This window comes from Myxine glutinosa, chromosome 12, assembly GCF_964187855.1.
Source record: "Myxine glutinosa chromosome 12, kmMyxGlut1.1, whole genome shotgun sequence".
NCBI lineage: Eukaryota > Metazoa > Chordata > Myxini > Myxiniformes > Myxinidae > Myxine > Myxine glutinosa.
This window is the reverse complement of record NC_136272.1, coordinates 92,737,547-92,759,046: the sequence shown is the minus strand read 5'-3', so window position 1 is coordinate 92,759,046 and position 21,500 is coordinate 92,737,547. Positions and strand designations below refer to the sequence as shown.

At 44.9% G+C, this 21,500-nt stretch overlaps 1 protein-coding gene across 1 annotated transcript in view; it reads right to left on the bottom strand.

Annotated features, from left to right (window-relative positions):
• Positions 1-5,534: 5,534 nt before the first annotated feature.
• The window catches only part of LOC137437607 (neuronal PAS domain-containing protein 3), a gene marked incomplete at its 5' end in the record, with an annotated part of 383,205 nt that continues 367,239 nt past the window's right edge, over positions 5,535-21,500 (bottom strand). Inside the window, 3 exons of the mRNA XM_068132076.2 lie at positions 5,535-8,509; positions 10,662-10,768; positions 19,732-19,879. Of these exons, the coding sequence (XP_067988177.2) occupies positions 7,056-8,509; positions 10,662-10,768; positions 19,732-19,879 (1,709 nt within the window). The remainder of the gene's footprint in view (positions 8,510-10,661; positions 10,769-19,731; positions 19,880-21,500) is intronic.

Here is a 21,500-nt window from a genome sequence, read left to right as displayed (position 1 = left end):
ATGTTTTCACACCTTCCAGCTTCACGCCGTCTCCAAGATCCAACTCAACATTTCCTCCATCTGCAGCTCCCTCTGTGCACACCTTACATTTGAATGTAGCTGCCACACTGGTTAATGACCCTCTCAGACCACTACATTTTTGATGAACCCACTCAGCGCACATTGTACACTGAATGGAGTTCACTCCGACACCCTTCCTACACACAGCACAGGGCCACTTCCCAGTTCTTTCCACCTCACCACATGCTTTACCACTTGCCATCACCTTCGTCTTTCCGATATTCACCTTCAGACCTTTTGTCTCCATACATTCCTTCCACGTGTTCATCTTTTCCTTCAGTCCATCCATACTTTCCGCAATCAACACCAGATCATCTGCATACAACAACTCCCACGGTAAACCCTCCTTTACGTTCTGAGCCAGCACCTCCATCACAGCTACAAATAGTAGTGGACTGAGTACCGACCCCTGATGCACTCCCACCTTCACCTCAAACTCACCACTGTTCCCGTCCTTCGTCCTTACAGCTGTGCGCGCTCTTTTGTACATTGCCATCACTACTCTGATCAACCATTCCTCCACTCCTAACTTCCTCAATGCCCATGTCAATACTTTGCGTGGAACCCGATCGAATGCTTTCTCCAGATCAACAAACCCAAGAAACAACTTCTTCCTCTTCTCCATGTACTTCTCCTGCAACTGCCTCACAATGAAAAGTGCGTCTGTCGTTCCTCTTCCTGGCATGAATCCAAACTGCATTTCGTCGATCTTCACTTTCTTCCTCATCCTCCTCTCCAACACCCTTTCCAATACCTTCATTCCATGCTCCAATAACTTTATCGCTCGGTACGAGCCACACTCCAGAGGGTCACCTTTCCCCTTGTATAGAGGGACGAGGGTACTCAGTTCCCAATCCACTGGAATGCGGCCTTCTTCCACCACCAGATTACAGATCTCTGTCATTCTCTTCACACCCCAACTTCCTGCTGCCTTCAACATATCTCCCACAACTCCCGTCGGCCCTCCCGCTTTTCTGCCCTTCATTGCTTTTATCGCTTCCTCAACTTCCTTCTCAGTTATCTTCTCTGCCGGTCCTAAAACTGGGTTACTCTCTATGTTGCCATCCCATTCATTCTCTGTATTCAACAGCATTTCCATATATCTTTTCCATCTTCCTTTAATTCCATCTGGGTCGACAACGATTTGTCCCACTTCATCCTTCAAGCAACTCACCCCCATCACATCACACCTCTCTTTCGCTATCTGCTTTGCAATCCTGAATACTGCTTTCTGACCCTCTTCCGAATCCAAGCGTTCTCCGAACATTTTCCTACATGCCTCCTGCGCCTTTGCTACCTCTTTCTTTGCAGCCTTCCTGGCTGCCTTATAACTTTCATGCTCTGCTGTTTCTGCTCCTGTACCCTTTGCCTTCTGCCACTCCTTGAACTTCTTCCTCTTCTCGTCAATCCTCTTTCCAACTTCATCATCCCACCACCATGTTTCCGAGTGCCTCGGTGGTCCTTTTGTCCATCCACATACCTCACCAACGGCTCCCAACAGACTAGCTTTCATTGACATCCAACCACTTTCAAGCTCAACCACATCATCCTCGACCCTACTCAGCCTCTCTTTTAATGCCTCCCTTACTGTCACCTCTTTCAACCTCCACACCTTCATTCTCGGTTGGTACTTCACCCGCCGAGCTCTCCTCGCACCTTTCACCCTTACGTCGCAGACAACCAAGTGGTGCTGTGAAACAGCCTCCTCCCCCGGGATCACCTTTGTGTCCCGGAGGTGCCCGTTATCTCGCCTACGCACCATCAGGTAGTCAACGGTTGTCGTCGACCCACCTGACGTGTATGTAACAAGCTTATTATCCTCTTTCTGGAACTGAGTATTACAAATCAACAAATCAGCTCCATCAGCAAACTCCAAAATCCTTTCACCTTCTCCATTTCTCACACCATATCCATAACCCCCATGAACTCCGTCAAAACCATCCATACTCCTTCCCACATGTCCATTTAGGTCTCCTCCTACCACAACAACTTCCTCATCTTTCACGTTTTCCATCAGCTTCTCTATCGCACACCAGAACTTGTCCTTCTCTTCATCGCTTCGACCAACCTGCGGAGCATATCCCGAGATGACGTTCACCAAGAGCTTTCCAATCATCATTTTCACCATCATCAACCTATCACTCACTCTAGTCACACTCACCACACTGTCTACAAACTCCTCAGAAAACAGGACACCAACACCATTCACGCCCTCCAGGCACCCTTGCCACACAAACTTGTATTTCTGTCCCTGCCTACCCTTCACCATTCTCACACCACTTCCCTTCCATCTCGTCTCTTGCACACAACATATGTCCACTCTTCTTCTGACCAATACTTCCACCACTTCTCCTGATCTCCCTGTCATTGTCCCTACATTCCATGTCCCAAACCTCAGAAACCGATCTCCACTTCGGGCTGTACCCTGCCCACATGTCGTTGTAATTGTCATGGTTCTCTTTTTGAGGCAATGTTTTTTATGGCCGGATGCCCTTCCTGACGCCAACCCTCTTAGTCGCCTCTTACGACACACAGGGATACGGCGTACCTATTCTTATCCAGGGTACACATTGGGAAACGTTTAAAACATGGAAATTCTGGGGGGTGGGGGGGGGGGGGGCGTCAGCATCACGGCTGCAGTTTAAACATATTTAAATAAATATTTAAACAAAACCATGAAAAACAATCTGGGAAAAGTCTCTAAGTGAGAACGTGGATTTGAGAAAGCAGGAGCAGAGGTGAAAGAAAAACGAGATATCGGGGGCGGGGCACAAGTCGAGACGAGGAGGCCGCGCGAGACACCAGGCCGCACGAGGCGCGAACAAAGAAACGACTAATTACACACAAATTTGCAACAACTACAAAACCAAAACCAAATAGAAACACACAACAACACATACACAACAAAATACCCAGCGGAAATTTGACAAAGAAACGAACGGGAAAACACTCAAACTTTGATGCCGTGGAGAGATCGAAGCAAGCCCCGTCGCCCTCGCCCAAATAGCTATGTGGAATTCTCTCATGTAGAGATTAAACCCACGTCGTTTGAACTTTGGCCGAGGTCATTATTTACTTTTAATGATGTTTATATACAAATCAAAAAGAAGATAATTGGTTTTGGGTCATCCTTTTCGCATATCTCGTGGGATTGTAAGTTGGAGAGACGACCGTGATGGTGGGGAGGGGGTTGGCATTCTCTCAAGCAGGGATTCAACCCATGTCCTTATAAATGGTCTTTGTCCGAGGTCACCGAGTCCGATCGGTGCAGCCGATCGGTGCAGCTGTGCAGCGATCGGTGCAGCCGTTTGTGCGGCTCCCGGGGAAATAACGTTATGCGGGAGTGCAAACCTGAAAATGCTGGAGGCCAAAGCTGAAATTGGAAAAACAATATTAGTCTAGTAGGAAGGCTAGGTCCCCCTGCACCCCCCGGAGATATACTTCTAATCAGTGTTTCTAGATTGGAAACAATGTGTAGAAAATGACTAGCTATGGCCCCAAGCTGAAAAAATGTCCCACATACCATTTTTATGCAAATTACTGCTGCCATTATCAAAAAAAGACTAGGTCCCCCTGCACCCCCCCGGAGATATACTTCTAACCAGTGTTTCTAGATTGGAAAAAATGTGTAGAAAATGACTAGCTATGGCCCCAAGCTGAAACAATGTCCCACATACCATTTTTATGCAAATTACTGCTGCCATTATCAAAAAAACGATTTTTGACATATCTCAGCCAATATTGCAGATAATTGAAAAATGAAGGTGTCTAGACCCATGTTTTGAAGGGCATAGATCATGATAGAACTATTCATAACATGATTACATGTGTCTATGGTATACTAGTATGCTAATTAGTGCTTTATTTACAAAATAATCACAGTTTTACGAAATAATAGACTCATATTAAGGTCCGTCTACACAGACGTTAACACAAAGTTTTATTTTTCTAAATACCCTGTGAAATTCACCGAATGCCCTGTGAAACCTGGGATTCTTCTCCAGCTTTTTCAAGGGCCCGACTTTTCCCTTCCCTTTGAAGGCACTGGTGCAGTCTTCTCCGCTGAACACATAGTACCCCAGGAGAGTGGCACAGTAGTCCTCTCCCAGGGATTCTGCCAGCTCAGAGACGTTGACAAGTTGGCGATGCTTCCCTGACCCTGTATCCAGGTACACCGTCAGCTTGATGTTGTGGGCATGGTGGAGCAGGATCAGGAGGATGTCTGTGTCCGGTGTTCTGACTACAGCGTTCTTGTATCCGATGGTAGCAGCATGATGGAGGTACAGAACCACCCTGGTATCAGTCTCTTCCTGGTTGCTGTAGATCGTGGGGAGTTCACGTACCTCGACCTGAAACACAAAAAGGCACCGCATTTCAATCACCAGTCACTGCCAGTTTCAGTATATCTCCGGGGGGTGCAGGGGGACCTAGTCTTTTTTTGATAATGGCAGCAGTAATTTGCATAAAAATGGTATGTGGGACATTTTTTCAGCTTGGGGCCATAGCTAGTCATTTTCTACACATTTTTTCCAATCTATAAACACTGATTAGAAGTATATCTCCGGGGGGTGCAGGGGGACCTAGTCTTTTTTTGATAATGGCAGCAGTAATTTGCATAAAAATGGTATGTGGGACATTTTGTCAGCTTGGGGCCATAGCTAGTCATTTTCTACACATTTTTTCCAATCTAGAAACACTGATTAGAAGTATATCTCCGGGGGGTGCAGGGGGACCTAGTCTTTTTTTGATAATGGCAGCAGTAATTTGCATAAAAATGGTATGTGGGACATTATTTCAGCTTGGGGCCATAGCTAGTCATTTTCTACACATTTTTCCAATCTAGAAACACTGATTAGAAGTATATCTCCGGGGGGTGCAGGGGGACCTAGTCTTCCTACTAGACTATATAGCCTATTTTACTCCAGGATATCCCAAGATTATCCACCCAAAATATCGTTGCGATCGGTTCAGCCGTTTTTACGGTACCTTCGAACGGACGGACGGACATTTGGTGAATTATAGTAAGATGAGTTAAGAGATGCTGTGGATGGTGAATGGCACCCCTCAACAAATCACCAAAAAGTCACAGCTGCATTCCCACGATACTACCATGTAGTGAAACTAACAGCATACAAACATGGCATTGAAGTGGCTGCCTACTCTGATTCGTCAACCCTTTATTGCAGGTGCATGACGTCATCACCGACAAAGCATAATTGGAGCGTTCGTCGACGGTCGGCCTTATGGAAGTAGAAGTAATTGCACATAGGCCAGTTCCATTTTACGAGCATTTTGCATCTCTCAACATTATATTTTGAGAGATGACTCTACATTATTTGGAGAAAAGATGCCCCAAGCATTTGAAATGTGCATTCGAATGGTGAGTGTGGCGTACAAGTGGTTTTTAGAAGTGTATTTGTCCACTAGGCACTCGGAAAGTGAAACCGCAGTGCTCATGAAACAAGCACAAAACAAACCAAAAAAGAAACTTTATTTTGAACACCCCCATCGTTTCCAACAACCGTGGATGCACACGACTTTGCAAATGAAACACAATCCCCACAGAGGAAGGATGAAAATGAGAGGGGCTTTGAAATGAGATCGAGAGATGAGAGGCTGATGCGCGTTCGCCCATCCAATCGAACACGAAGGTAAACCAAGATGGCGGCCAGAACCCTCTGACAGAGTCTGGCCGAGCATGCTTTTTTACGGCGACCACGTTGCACGTTGTGAATGATAAAAAATACAAAATTGAAGGAACGAAAACAATCATATTTTACTTTGAAGCACTTTGAACTGATAGAGACTCCCGGTAGTGCCATAAACTCTTTTTCACCCGGCATTTAATGCCCAAATTAATACTTCTTGTAAGAAGCACCTTGAAAAAAATAAGATGCTTTTCTTTTTCAAATTTCTTTTTTTCTTTTTTAAATACTGACACAGCTCACCGACACATCACACGACACGGAGCGACACGGAGTTTAGAACATTGAAAAATAAGACATTCATTGAAATCAGGCAGTCTTGGCACAAGGCGCGCAAACACGGACGATGCAGACCAACCGGCCTGTCGAAGCCTGGTTGAGAATTCAAGTGTTAGTTCAGAGTTCTGACTCGGGTAGATGGCTGCGGTGCATTCTGCGGACCAGCGTTACGTCCGCGTGTCCACAAAGCACAATGCTCCGTACGATAGGGAAAGAAAAGGCATGCAGTAATGGCAGTTCTTTTGGGTTATTGTAAAGCTGATTGCAACTTTGTATGAAAGGGGATGGGAGGGAGGACCACAGGCTGAAAAAATTGGTGTTTTTGTTCGAGAGTCATAAAAAAAATACAGTTTTTTTTTTTTTTTTTTAGCATTTTGCGATGGACTTGAACCGTCAAAAGCAGTCCGGAGGCTGTGTGGGCTAAGGGGATGAGGGAAGTGGTGGTTTGGCACTGGATCCGGAAAACAGAGGGACAATGAGGAAGGTGACCAAGAAACTAATAATGGGTGAGAAGTAGAAGATGTAAGACGAAAAGGGGGAAAAATAAAAAAGAAAGGAAGAATGAATGGAGTGTTGAAGATAAAAAGGATAAAAGTGAATGCGGTAAAAAAACGAGGACGAGATTGAAAAGGTAGAAAGTGGGGAACAATATTTCCTTAAACAAAACACGGCTGCATGGACATTTGTTTGGCACCGGTAGGCAAAAGGCGTTTGTAGACACAAAAACACATTCACCCCTCATCCCACCCCTCCCCGTCCTCCCCCACCAGGCCAACTCCCCATTTCATATACAAAGACCAAAAGAAACCAAAACAAAATCCAACAAGGTGCAGATGCGTTCGCTTGCAGTGTCGCTGTATCTATATACATTCAGGCTCACCATCCAGACCCCCTATGGCCTGGAAAAGGGCTGGGGTCAATGGGATTGAGGAATCCAGGGGGCAGATAACTGGTTGGGTAGGGCATCAAGGGACGTCTGGATCTAGGAAGAAGGGAGATGGTGACTGAGAGTCACTCGTCTTTGCGTTCTGCCTGCGCTGCTGGCTGAATACTGATGCTGTAAACTGGGAATGTGAGGCCTGGGAAAATGCCCTCTGCCGTTGTTATGACTCCAGTTGCTGCGGCAGCGGCAGCTGCAGCCGCAGCCGAGGGTAGAGCTTCCGAACCGAGTGCGAGACCCGTGGCTGAGACTGCTGCAGCAGCCCCACCACGTGCCCCACCACGTGCCCCGCCACCTCCACCTGGTGCAGCCATCCTCTGCATGTGCTGGTACAAGGCTTCAGCTGAGGCTTTTGGGTCGAGACGTAGAGCTGCACTGTTGAGCTCGAGCAGGTTGAACGGTGGTGCTGCGAATGCCATGTCTGCACCTGGTGCGTAACGGATTGCACCGGCTGTGTAAACACGAGGCTGGGCCGCTAGGGGCAATACAAGGCTTGCCTGCTGCTGCAGCCTTTGCAGCATCTCTAACTCCCCTGCTGTGTATAGCAGTGATGTGACACTGGTAAGTGCACCTGCCATGTTATTTCGCAGTGGTGAAGATGCAGTGGGTGGTGGTGAGAGGTGCCCTGTGGAGGCACAGCCACTTTCTCCTGGAGATGGGCTAGGTGAGGCCTCAGGCTCAAGAGCTCGAATGTCCTTGTCAGCCTTGTCTGGCTCTGGAGATGCGAGCACACTTTCTGGGATATCAGTATGCAGACTGGGTGCAATGGGGAGTGGAGGTGGCTCCAGAGCTTCTGCAAGATTAAATCCACCTTCAGATCGGAGGATCTCACGGTTGAGCGGGTAGTCCCAAGAACCACCTCCAGAATCCTCGGCATCAGTCACCGATGCTGCCCTGCTTGACACCTCAAGGCGAAACTTGGGCAGCCGCTCCATGTCAAGGGTAGATGAGATGAGCACTGGAGCTGCAGAAAGTGGGCCTTCTATCTTGGATGCCCTTCCAATGTCCACCTCCCAGCGGCGACAACTTGGCAGGATTCCATCATGTCGAGCACGCTTGCTCGGTCTGCGCGGTCTTGATGTTCTCTTCGGTCTAACAATGGTGTGGCTTTCATCAGCACTACCTGATGATAACCAATCACCATCCAACGGTTTTTCTGCCTGTTTTGATGGTGTCGTGGCTGGTCGATCAACTCTGAGCCCCCTCGATAGTACTGTCTGCCGGGGCTGAGGTCGGACTTTAGGACCTTCGTAGAGGTCATCACTGTCCGACTGTGCATCACTCACTTCATCTTCATCATCCTCTTCTTGCTCATCTTCCTCATCATCTGATGACGAAGAAGGGCTGTGAAGTGTGTTTCGCCTAGTACCAGGCTCTGAGGCCACAGCTCCGCTGCTAACTACATTCAACTCCCTCTGAGCTTGCACCATATTCTTCCCAGGCCTTCGCACTGGCTCCATGATGACACTTCCTTCGACCATAGACAGGCGACCATCTGCACAGCGAAAAGGGCTACGTATTGTGTCTGGAAGGGAGAGAGAAAGGGGGGGGGTCAAAGGAAGGGTGAAGCAGAGAGGAACAGGGGTAGGAAAGAGGGAGGAAAGAGGGGGAGGGGGTGGAGAGAAAGGGGGAGAGGGCGACTGTGAAAAACCTCATTTCATAAAGGACCTCATAAGTCTACTGTGAAAAATGTTAAAGTGATTAAATTTGAGATCCATGACAGAGTTAAATAGAACCATATACCTATTATACAGCACAAGGTAAAGTGGAAGGGATTGGGGAGGGGTGGGCAGAAGGTGTGTAAATTGAGGAATGTAATTGAGATAACAAGGGAAAATGTGGAAAGTAGGAGAAGGATATTGGGAGAAAATGGGTGAGGGGAAAGGGTGATAAGGAGATGTTTGAGGCATACGGAGGGGTGGAGGGAGAGGAGAGGGAGTGGAGCGGAGGGGGGGGCGGGGTGGGGGGAGGGGGTGGGGTATTCCCTAAATTAATCGTTAAAAATTGCTTGATTAAACTTGGTCATTGTTACAGATCAACCATAAAATTGTGCATCATCAAATTTATCAAGGAAAGAAACTCCCTATAACTTCTGGATGTTTGCTCTTCAAGTTTTATGGTGCTTTAAACCAGGACCCATCAAGGGTAAAAGGCAAACTGTTTGAAATAAGCATATGAATGGTTCTTTCACGTAAAAAAAAAAATTCCAAGCACATTTATCACACATAATTAAGGAAATGTAATGCAATTCATATCAGGAATATTGCTCATTAACCACGTGGAGAGAATTTCAGGCAACCTAAGTTGAATTTCAGTTTGTTTAGCTGATCTACATTAATTAATTGGAAGACGGAGGGATATGGGACGAGGGGGAGGAGGTTGATTCAGCCCAATGTGCAGACTATGTGCAAAACTGTCTGGCAAGGGACAAACGTCTCTTTTGGTTTAAGGTCAAATCTTGCGGCTGTGTGAGCAGCGGTGTGCTTGGCACTTGATGGCTGTGGCATGAGAGAGCATTGCCCTTTGGAAAGGGAATTAAACGTGATGGCCTGTCACAGTCCAAAAGAGAGCTGGAATTCTATGCGTGTCTGCTGAATTTCTTGACAAAATTACCTGCTTATTTTTGGTCGAGTATGTCAAAAGGTTCCGGGTTCATAACAGGCTGCATATATTAAAGCAAGAGTGCAAAATTAACTCGTGTCACTAGCATTATAAATTATGTGGAACTAAACGTGACTAAACATGATAACAAGAGAGGGGTGACTGAAGAGGTAAGGGGTTGCAAGTTGGAAAAGAGGTGAGCAGGGCATAGCTCGAGCAATCACGTGACATCGTAAGGATGCGAGTTAAAGCTTGGCTGGAGTGCAGTTATGCAGCAAATGGTTAGACAAAAGTGCACTGAAATGTAGTGTAGCGATAGTGTAACGTAACATAGGGGAGTCAACTACCCTTCCAAAATTCTCTTGTTTTCTCACGACATTACATTGAAATCTGAGGGGAAGGTCATCAGATTTCATGATCAACTTTTGTAAGGTTACGTTTATGTATGTTAAAAGAGAGGCTAAACGAAGGAAACAGGATTAAGGAAAGGTAGTTCGAGGAGGGCGAGAAGAGGGGTAGAGGAGTTTAGGAGTCGAATAAAAGAGAGGAGAGGATTGGACGAGGGAGAAGTTGGCATGAATGAATCATTGAAGAAAGAGGATTTTTAATATATTTTTTTGTATACAGGATCCAGGCTCGTGAAAGAGCTAACATTTATCACACACACAAAAAAAAAAATCTAAACAGACACACAAAACATATAATAAGGGTAGCGGTAGACAAGAAGGGGAGAGAAGGATGGGGGTAGAAGCGTCGAAATCTGCCCCTTTTGAGTGTGTAGTAGAAAAATGGCAGGAAAGTGTCCAACTATAGAGAAAGTCAAGTTGAATACTTTAAGGCAATAGTGCAATATAGTCAACTATAGAAACTCAAATAAAGCACATACTCGAGTAAACATTGCATTTGACTGCAGCAATTCATTCATTCCTAAATGTTTGGTTAGTTCCTGATTTGGGATGCAATTGGCACACTTGTCAAGAAGAATAATCCTTGAAACAATGGTAGGGAAAGGGCGACCCCCAAGCAAGTCTGCAGGGATGGTCTGACCGAAAGAACAATGAAGCTTGGCCTCTCACCTTTAGTTTCCGGCTCAGAATCTGAACCGTCGGAGGTTCCGGGTGTACACTTGGGCTGGTGATGGAGCTGGTTTGTGTCCATGGCACAGGACTTGTGCTCCAGTGCACTGTATCAACGAGGGCATGAAGATCAGAAAAGAACGTAATCAGGATGCATATTGGCAAAACGATAGAGAAGAGCAATGGAGGTCAGGTGCAGTTTTAATTGAAAACTACTGCAGTTTCTAATCCATGAGGTTTTGCAAACTAATTAACTTTGCAGCTCTGGTCACAATCACTAACGTACCATAGCTGGGCCTTTGTTTTTGCTCAAGTTCCTTCAAAACAATGCAAATGATTCAATGAGAAAAACTAAACAATTATAAATTTCATGTAACGAAGGCTTGAACGACAGAGAATGAAGTAAAATAAGAAGTGAAAGAAGAAGAAGAAGAAGAAGTAAGAAGATGATGAAAATATTTCATTTGATATTTCAATGAAACACAAACAGCAAAGTAGCAACAAAAGGAACAAAACTGCAGCCACAAAACAAGCCTCGGACACAAAACATTTACAATGATGTAACAATAAATAATTGGGAAAAGCAATAATGACAATATTATTTTGTTCTTTTTGGGGGAAACAGAAACATCAAAATGAAAAATGAAAAATGCATTTAAGGGAAAGGGAAGGATGAGAAAGAGGGAGAGAGAGAGAGAGAGAGAGGGGGGGGGGAAGAAAGAGGGGGAGGGAGAGAGAAAGATAGAGGGGGGAAGAAAGAGGGCGAGAGAGAGAGAAAGAGAGAGGGGGGAAGAAAGAGGGAGAGGGAGAGAGAGAGAGAGAGAGAGAAAGAGAGAGTGGGGAAGAAAGAGGGGGGGAGAGAGAGAAAGAGAGTGGGGAAGAAAGAGGGAGAGAGAGAAAAGAGAAGACTTGTAGGTTAGTTTGAACAAATGCCAAACAGTCATGAAGAAGATCCGTCAAATCGAAATTTTTAAATGCAAGCGTGCACAGGAATCGACGATGAAATAAGAATGAATAGCGAGTTTGTAAATGATTTTATATGCAATAAAAGAACTACATTTCTGCGTCAATGTAGCTCATTAAAAGTGAGCGTCGTCAATAAAAAACCTAAACAGTTTCAATTCTAATGTGTTACAACATTGATTGGAAAAAACACATACATCATTCCACAATCACCAGGCCACATGAGAGGAAGGGAAAAAAAAGACTGGATATTAATTGAAAAGATAAAGACGAGGATGAGAAGGAGAATGCAGCAAAAAAAGAAAGCGGCTTTCAACCGAACAAACAAAAGGCCAAAGTAACAAGGTCAATGGATAAAACAAATAATGCAATAGAAGAAAAATAATTGATAAATATATCATCACCATCACGAACATCATCATAATCAATGTACCACACTCATTAAAGAGTGTTGATGCTGCCAAAGCAATCTTTGCCGAGGGTTATTCAGGGTGGTGTGTTTATGCCTGGCTAGTTTGGTTATGCCTTAGTGGTTTTCCATTGCCATCCTAACGATCAGTCAGGGCAGGAATTAGTCATCTGTTCAGGTTGTAGAAGATAACACGTTTAACTTTTCACGAAGGTTACCGTTGGATAGTTAACATTCACCAAATAATGCTGGCAGATGGAACACCCAGTTTAACGTCCATACTATGGCCGGTTCACACTGATCCCTCTCCCTGAATGCGAAACTCCAGCATGACAGTTTATAGCTCGGTCGAGATTCGAGTCGAGGATATACAGCTTGTAGGTGAGTGTGTGTACCTCCAGGCCTAGGCTATCCTGGCAGCTGAAAGCGACATCTACAAAATGTGAACAAACACTGGTGAAGTGCAATAATTATTTTAAAAGCTAAGCTTGCTTTCTGAATTGTTTTCAGTGCAAGGATCGTTTATATGGTAACCTCTTCAACTGATGCAAGATTCTCCTTCATAGATTGTTCTTCATGTTGATGAAACAGTATGAGGAATACGAACCAAAATCCGGTAAGTGAAGCGAGGAAGGCAAAACCTCCCACTCACAGAAATTGGCCCAAGTCATGCAATTTGTAATTTGTACACGTTCCTTCATTGAGGTATAAAAATGATGATGTTTCCGTGAAGTGTTCAGTTGATTCGTAATCAAATATGATCCTTGAATAGAGGCTGATGATTCACAGATTATATCCATCCACTCCAGGAATGCCAAGGCCATTAAAAACCGGGAGGGGACCGAATGAGGCAACCTTAAACTCAAATCCATGGTGTGAATTGAGAAAACGGTCAGAGTAGTGGCCCGACAAAAACTTTGTGACAGAGACTCCAGGATCTCAAAAACTCCACTCCCGTTTGATGGTGTTCCCATCTGAGCACTTGCCTCATCATGTTGTGACTACAGCTTCAAATCGCATATACTCTATTGCCTGATTTGTTTACTGCCTCCAAATATCCTTGTTATTCATGTGGTGAACGTCATCTCGGGATATGCTCCGCAGGTTGGTCGGAGCGATGAAGAGAAGGACAAGTTCTGGTGTGCGATAGAGAAGCTGATGGAAAACGTGAAAGATGAGGAAGTTGTTGTGGTAGGAGGAGACTTAAATGGACATGTGGGAAGGAGTATGGACGGTTTTGAGGGAGTTCATGGGGGTTACGGCTATGGTGTGAGAAATGGAGAAGGTGAAAGGATTTTGGAGTTTGCTGATGGAGCTGATTTGTTGATTTGTAATACTCAGTTCCAGAAAGAGGATAATAAGCTTGTTACATACACGTCAGGTGGGTCGACGACAACCGTTGACTACCTGCTGGTGCGTAGACGAGATAGGGGGCACCTCCGGGACACAAAGGTGATCCCGGGGGAGGAGGCTGTTTCACAGCACCACTTGGTTGTCTGCGACATAAGGGTGAAAGGTGCGAGGAGAGCTCGGCGGGTGAAGTACCAAGCGAGAATGAAGGCGTGGAGGTTGAAAGAGGTGACAGTAAGGGAGGCATTAAAAGAGAGGCTGAGTAGGGTCGAGGATGATGTGGTTGAGCTTGAAAGTGATAGATGTCAATGAAAGATAGTCTGTTGGGAGCCGTTGGTGAGGTATGTGGATGGACAAAAAGGACCACCGAGGCACTCGGAAACATGGTGGTGGGATGATGAAGTTGGAAAGAAGATTGACGAGAAGAGGAAGAAGTTCAAGGAGTGGCAGAAGGTGAAAGGTACGGGGGCAGAAAAACCAGAGCATGAAAGTTATAAGGCAGCCAAGAAGGCTGCAAAGAAAGAGGTAGCAAAGGCGCAGGAAGTATGTAGGAAAATGTTCGGAGAACGCTTGGATTCGGAAGATGGTCAGAGAGCGGTATTCAGGATTGCAAGGCAGATAGCGAAAGAGAGGTGTGATGTGATGGGGGTGAGTTGCTTGAAGGATGAAGTGGGACAAATCGTTGTGGACCCAGATGGAATTAAAGGAAGATGGAAAAGATACATGGAAATGCTGTTGAATACAGAGAATGAATGGGATGGCAACATGGAGAGTAACCCAGGTTTAGGACCGGCAGAGAAGATAACTGAGAAGGAAGTTGAGGAAGCGATAAAAGTAATGAAGAGTAGAAATGCGGGAGGGCCTACGGGAGTTGTGGGAGAAATGTTGAAGGCAGCAGGAAGTTGGGGTGTGAAGAGAATAACAGAAATCTGTAATCTGGTGGTGAAAGAAGGCCGCATTCCAGTGGATTGGGAACTGAGTACCCTCGTCCCTCTATGCAAGGGGAAAGGTGACCCTCTGGAGTGTGGCTCGTACCGAGCGATAATGTTATTGGAGCATGGAATGAAGGTATTGGAAAGGGTGTTTGAGAGGAGGATAAGGAAGAAGGTGAAGATCGACGAAATGCAGTTTGGATTTATGCCAGGAAGAAGAACGACAGACGCGCTCTTTATTGTGAGGCAGTTGCAGGAGAAGTACATGGAGAAGAGGAAGAAGTTGTTTCTTGGGTTTGTTGATCTGGAGAAAGCATTCGATAGGGTTCCACGCAAAATATTGACATGGGCATTGAGGAACTTAGGAGTGGAGGAATGGTTGATCAGAGTAGTGATGGCAATGTACAAAAGAGAGTGCACAGCTGTAAGGACGAAGGACAGGAACAGTGGTGAGTTTGAGGTGAAGGTGGGAGTGCATCAGGGGTCAGTACTAAGTCCACTACTATTTGTAGCTGTGAAGGAGGTGCTGGCTCAGAACGTAAAGGAGGGTTTACTGTGGGAGTTGTTGTATGCAGATGATATGGTGTTGATTGCGGAAAGTTTGTATGGACTGAAGGAAAAGATGAACAAGTGGAAGGAATGTATGGAGACAAAAGGTCTGAAGGTGAATATCGGAAAGACGAAGGTGATGGCAGGTGGTAAAGCATGTGTTGAGGTGGAAAGAACTGGGAAGTGGCCATGTGCTGTGTGCAGGAAGGGTGTCGGAGTGAACTCCATTCAATGTACAATGTGCGCTGAGTGGGTTCACCAAAAATGTAGTGGTCTGAGAGGGTCATTAACCAGTGTGGCAGCTATATTCAAATGTAAGGTGTGCACAGAGGGAGCTGCAGATGGAGGAAATGTTGAGTTGGATCTTGGAGACGGCGTGAAGCTGGAAGGTGTGAAAACATTTTGCTACCTCAGAGTCATGCTGAATGTAGAAGGTGGATCAGACTCGGCAACGGTTGCGAGAGTGAGATGTGCATGGAAGAAGTTTCGAGAATTGAGTGGCGTGCTGACGAGGAGGGGAGTGTTGTTGAAGCTGAAGGGAAAGGTATATGCTGCATGTGTGAGAAGTGTTCTGAATTATGGGAGCGAGACATGGCTAATGAACATGGAGCAGCAACGAAGGTTGGAAAGAGTGGAAATGCGAATGGTTCGGTGGATGTGCGGAGTATCGTTGAGAGAGAGGAAGACAAATGATGAATTGCGAAAGATGATGGGAATAGAGCCTGTGATTGATGCTGTGAAGAGGAACAGGTTGAGATGGTTTGGTCATGTGTTGAGGAAGGATGAAAGTGACTGGTTGAGAAGTGATGGAAATGAATGTAGAAGGAAGTAGAGGACGGGGAAGACAGAGAAAGACTTGGCTAAAGATGGTGGAAGAAGAAATGCGGGCAAGGGGGTTAACAAGGAGAGATGCAGAAAATAGGGCAAAATGGAGAAGATTGTCATGGGGACTGCAAGGCTAACCCCCGCTCTAGCAGGGAAAATGGCCTTAAAATGCATGTTGTTGTTGTTGTATTCATGTGTTGTAGGTACAACCTTCTCCGTGAGCCTCAAACATTGGTTTGGGTGGAAGGTGGACAAGAACATATGGCTGACGAGAGCATCTCCTGCAAAGAAGAGAAGGTTCAACAAAAATAAATGCTCCACACGGCTGTTTCAATGGGATGCACATCTGTTGGAACTCAAACCCAGGACCAGCCAACTTGGGGACAATCACACTATCAAACTAGAATTGCACTCGATAGAACACATAGCTCTGGCAGGCTGAACAGTTTACGTTTTGTATCCCAATGATAGGCCGTATTTTCATCAGGACCTGAACCAGGATCAAATTGGCTTGTTCTTCTCACCTACCCAACTCGCCCACCTAGTTTTATCAAAACTCGTCCACAACTTTTTGAAATATTGTGTTATATATCGTTTTTGGTTCCACTACTCAATGGTGAAGATTCACTTAAAATTATAGTATGCGGCTTCGGATCTTCACCAAAATCGAATCAATTCGTCCTTGTCACATACACAACCTGTCCACAAAATTTCGCCGAATCCGTCCATAATTTTTTGAGATATCCTGCTTACAGACAAATAAACAGATAGACAGGGGTAAAAACAAAACCTCTGCCCACCTTTGGTGGTGGAGGTAATAGTTTTTCCTTCTTGAAATAGGATACCAGCTGAAAGCCCATGGTAATGTAACGGAAAACCAAATACGACATTGGAATCATCCGAAGGAACACGAATAAGCAAAGAGCAAATATGGAGTCCTCAGGAGGAACCTGGATAGGATTCGGGTTTCAGCCGCTACTCCTCAACCCTCAAACCCATCCAGGTGCAGCCAAGTGAACCTTCTAGAAAAAGCTCTGCAAGAATTCACTTCTCCATGGACAGATAGATGAAGAAAGAGAAAAAGAAAGAACAAGGAAGAAAGATTGAATAAGGAGAATTGTGAAAAGGTACAAAGAAATGTGAAAGGAACAACGATCCCTAACTCCTAAACCCTCCTAATAAAAATACCAGGACAGAAAAATAGAAACAAAAGGAAGCCTTTCATGTTTGCGTTGGTTGAAAAAGCTAAATTGAGGCAGTATTATAATTTTCCCATAGGTTTGAATTAATTTGAAGCAACCTTTACTTAATAATAAGAAAATTTCCAAATGTGTGGATTAATTTGAAGCAACTTTAACGTAATTTGTCTCGGAGGAGCATTTCTGTGTTTCGGAGGGTTGGGGGAGGGGGCAGACAGACAACATTAGCCTATTAAATATACTGTATGGAGCATTGTGAAATTCCAAAATCATTGTATTTCTTAACAGCAAATAATAAAAAGTTGAAAAAACTCGAGAGAGATTGAAGCAGTGGTCTGTTGCCTTATACACCCCCAGGTTCAATTTTGGTCTGATTGAAATTTTAAAATAATTTTCCTGAAGGTTTGGATCGATTTGAAGCAACTTTTGCTGAATATTTTTTTCTCCTCGAAGAACGTTTCTGTGTTTCAAGATGGGACAGGCAGACAATATTAGTCTATTTTATATATACTAGGACGTGCCCGTACGTGGGTGCCCGTACGTGCGTGCAAAAAAACATGCGTGCAAACAACAACAACAAAAAAAAACTTTGAAACCACATGGCAGTAACGACCACAGAACCCCCCCCCTCTATTTACATGAAATGGTTTGGTCCATTCGCAACGACCACAGAACCCCCCCCCCCCTCTATTTACATGAAATGGTTTGGTCCATTCGCAAAGCCAAAGCGAACGGCGAACGGCTAAATCGCCATAGCTCGGTAACTACTTGTCCGATTAATATGAAACCTTGAAAAGGCACATCCTCGGGTCCCCAGCAATATACCTGGCAAGTTTCAAGTATATCGGACCCGTGGTTGTCGAGAAACAGCGGTCACAGACACACAGACACACAGACACACATACACACAGAGATTACTGGAATTATAGATAGACTAGGACGTGCCCGTACGTGGGTGCCCGTTCCTTGCCAAAAAAAAAAAAAAAATGTCTTCGCCCATGCATGCATGGGCGTGCCCGTGGGCCCATGGGCGTGCCCGTAAGTGCGTGATGTGACCGTACAATGAATGTATCGTCCCGACGCCGCAGCTCGGATGGCGCTGCAGTTAATCGGGCCTGTATCGGCAGAGTTATTATAAACGTGTACTACAATCGATCGTACCTTACAGCGTCTGCTCGCCACGTTCAGCATCAGTACGTCGTCACTATGACTATCCGTAAGTCCGGAAGTGACGTCCTCATTTGACTGTCCGGAAGGTCGCATATCGCAGTTACGATGAATCGCAAATTAGTTTTAATTAGTTTTAAAACATAGTTTAACGCCAACATAGCGCCAACATAGTTTGCCAACGTGAAATAAATGAATACGCTCTCAAATGTGCCGTCCGAGGCAGAGTCTGTTCGCCACGTTCGGCACACGTGATAGCTCGCTGCTCTCTGATTGGTTGAATCGTTTTTTGGACATAGCTCGGTAACTACTTCTCCGATTAATATGAAACCTTGAAAAGGCACATCCTCAGGTCCCCAGCAATATACCTGGCAAGTTTCAAGTATATCGGACCCGTGGTTGTCGAGAAACAGCGGTCACAGACAAACAAACACACAGACACACAGAGATTACTGGAATTATAGATACTAGGGCATGCCCGTACTATATATAAGCTAGGACGTGCCCGTACGTGGGTGCCCGTTCCTTGCCAAAAAAAAAAAAAAAAAAAAAATTGTGTAGGGGTGTGTGTGTGTGTAAACATCCTAGGGCGTGCCCGTACGTGGGTGCAAAAAAACATGCGTGCAAACAACAACAACAAAAAAAAACTTTGAAACCACGTGGCAGTAACGACCACAGAACCCCCCCCCTCTATTTACATGAATGGTTTGGTCCATTCGCAACGACCACAGAACCCCCCCCCCCTCTATTTACATGCAATGGTTTGGTCCAAAGCGAACGGCTTGCAGTGTTTGGTAAAGAAATCGCCATAGCTCGGTAACTACTTGTCCGATTAATTTCAAACCTTGAAAAGGCACATCCTCGGGTCCCCAGCAATATACCTGGCAAGTTTAAAGTATATCGGACCGGTAGTTGTCGAGAAACAGCGGTCACAGACAAACATACACACATACACACATACACACATACAAACACACATACACACAGAGATTAATGGAATTATAGATATATATATATATATATATATATATATATATATATATATATATACACACATATATATATATATATATATTTTTTTTTTTATATATATATATATATATATATATATATATATATATATACACATATATATATATATACTAGGGACAGAAAGGTGGGAGATAAAGCAGAGGAATCATGAAAATGACGAGAGTGAAAGAAAACTATACAACTGAACTGACCATGTTCATGACTAACCATGTTTCAGCAAGGCATACGATATCTAATGATGTAAAATTTGGTTCACACTGCACATCTTCAACATGCTTACATAGAGATCTCACATTCAAAACTCCAACGTACGCTAGAGTGTTAACGTCGTTTTCATGACCAAAAACAAAATGGTCGCCTAAGTCCGCCATTTTTCAACGGATCGGGCTGAAATGTAATACCAACCTGGTCCTTGGGGTAAGGATGCTGCATGTCAAATTTGATCAGAATCGGTTGATATTTGTGGATGCTGGAGTGTTAATGTCGAAATGTTAATGGACGACAGACGACAGACGACGACGACGACGACGACGACAGACGACAGACGACGGACGGTTCAGTATGTGATGAACTCATCTGGACAGTAGTCCAGTTGACTTAAAAAGTCAAGATACATGTTTAAAGGACAGAGAGAAGCAACTGACCTGAGGACATAGTTCACCCATATAACGGTCTTTTCTTCGGTGTTCTTGCTGTTCAGGGTCACTGTGGCTCCAGACTGCACCCAGATGAAACCACCGCTTTTCTGCAGCCAACGGTAGTACTTCGTGATGCACTGTCCTTTGTCGAGCACTGCCGAGGAAGGAAACGGTTGAGTAGCTGGATGGGTTCTTACTCACACTTGTAGAACCTCCCCAAGTAATAATATATAATCGGCCATCCCGAGGTTCGATGGGCCTGTTAAAAATGTCCTGACTGTGAAGCTGGGCTCATTATTGGTCACAATTTATCCGAACAAAGACATAACCGTACAATATCAATTCCAGAAGCCAGTATTATTCAACGAGATATCCTGTTGATAGTTAAATAAATATAACTTGTATAAAACATCTAAAAGTCAAAAATGAAAATAAAAGTTGAGGAGTACTACATTACAGATGGGTCTTTTTGCTTAATGCAAGTATTGAGCTTGTATAAAAGCAGAACAACAGTGAGTGAAGGGTCAACAGAAAGAAAGTGTGGTGAAGGAGAAACGGTTGGACAATAATGCACCACAACACAAGAGAGGAGTCGCATCAGCAGGTAGGAAAAGCTCACAGGTAGAAAAACGAATGATTGTGAGATGGTGGGGTTAGCAGAGTTCAAGGCCTGAAGGGAAAAGCTGAGACAACAGATTTGGGAAGATGCTTCCAGAGATAATAAAAGAGGAGAAAGAATGAATGGGAGTGAACGTTAACTTTAGAAATACGGAGGGGTCAGATAGGGGGTTGAGCAGAGGCCAGATGGCGGGAGGAGGAGGACCAGAAGAAAGAAGGTAAAAGACTGCCAGGCCACCAACCTGCCTGAAGTGAGGATGGTTGTAGTCCCTGAGACTCAGCCTTCTAAGTCTATGTTCACATATACACGGATACAGGTACGAATGTAAAAAAACAGTCACAAGTGCGTAAATAGATACTTCCTGCACAAATGAGTAAGATGGCACGAGCTATGCAGAGGGTGCAACGTTCTCTGCACCACAGACGCCCTCACGGCCAATGACATTAACAATGCATATCCAGACATCATGTATTTTTTGACCATCATTGTGCTCAAGGAATCTTGGATCGTAGAGGAAAGGGTTTCAGCTCACCAGCTCCAACTTCTCAACTCCTTCAGCACTGATCAGAGAAGAATGGCACGGCATGCTTCTCGTTACTTTATGTGACGTCATTGAAGATTATGACGTCATTGGTGGAAATTCATTGTCCGGTGGCACTGCGGATACAATTTCAATCGCTACATGGTGGGATCAGAATAATCGTATCCATATCCGCATGGCGTATCTGTGTGAACACAAACATTGTAAACTGTTGATTGCAATTTCTACTGTATCCACGTCATATGTGAACACAGCTTATTGCTTATTGCTAACTGGGGGCAGGATGGGGAGGCAGCAGCACCAGCTCATGACTGGAGGTGGGTGGTAGGGGAGGGGGGAGGAGGAGCCATTTTGCATTGTACTTTGGATCAAGGCTTTCTTTACCTTAAGAGGCTGAGGATGGCTGAGGAAGGACTTTTCCCTGCGGATAATTCTGGGGTGGCAACAGGTTTTGGAGACCAGCTTGAAGATATGTCCTACCCCCAATAGGTTTTAGCTGATCGACACTCGAGAGGCCCAGGAGCTTCAATGACTGAACTTCTCTCAGAGGCTGACCACATAATTTAATTGGGGGTTTAGCCTGCTAGTCTTTATGACTGGAGAAAATGGGACTTT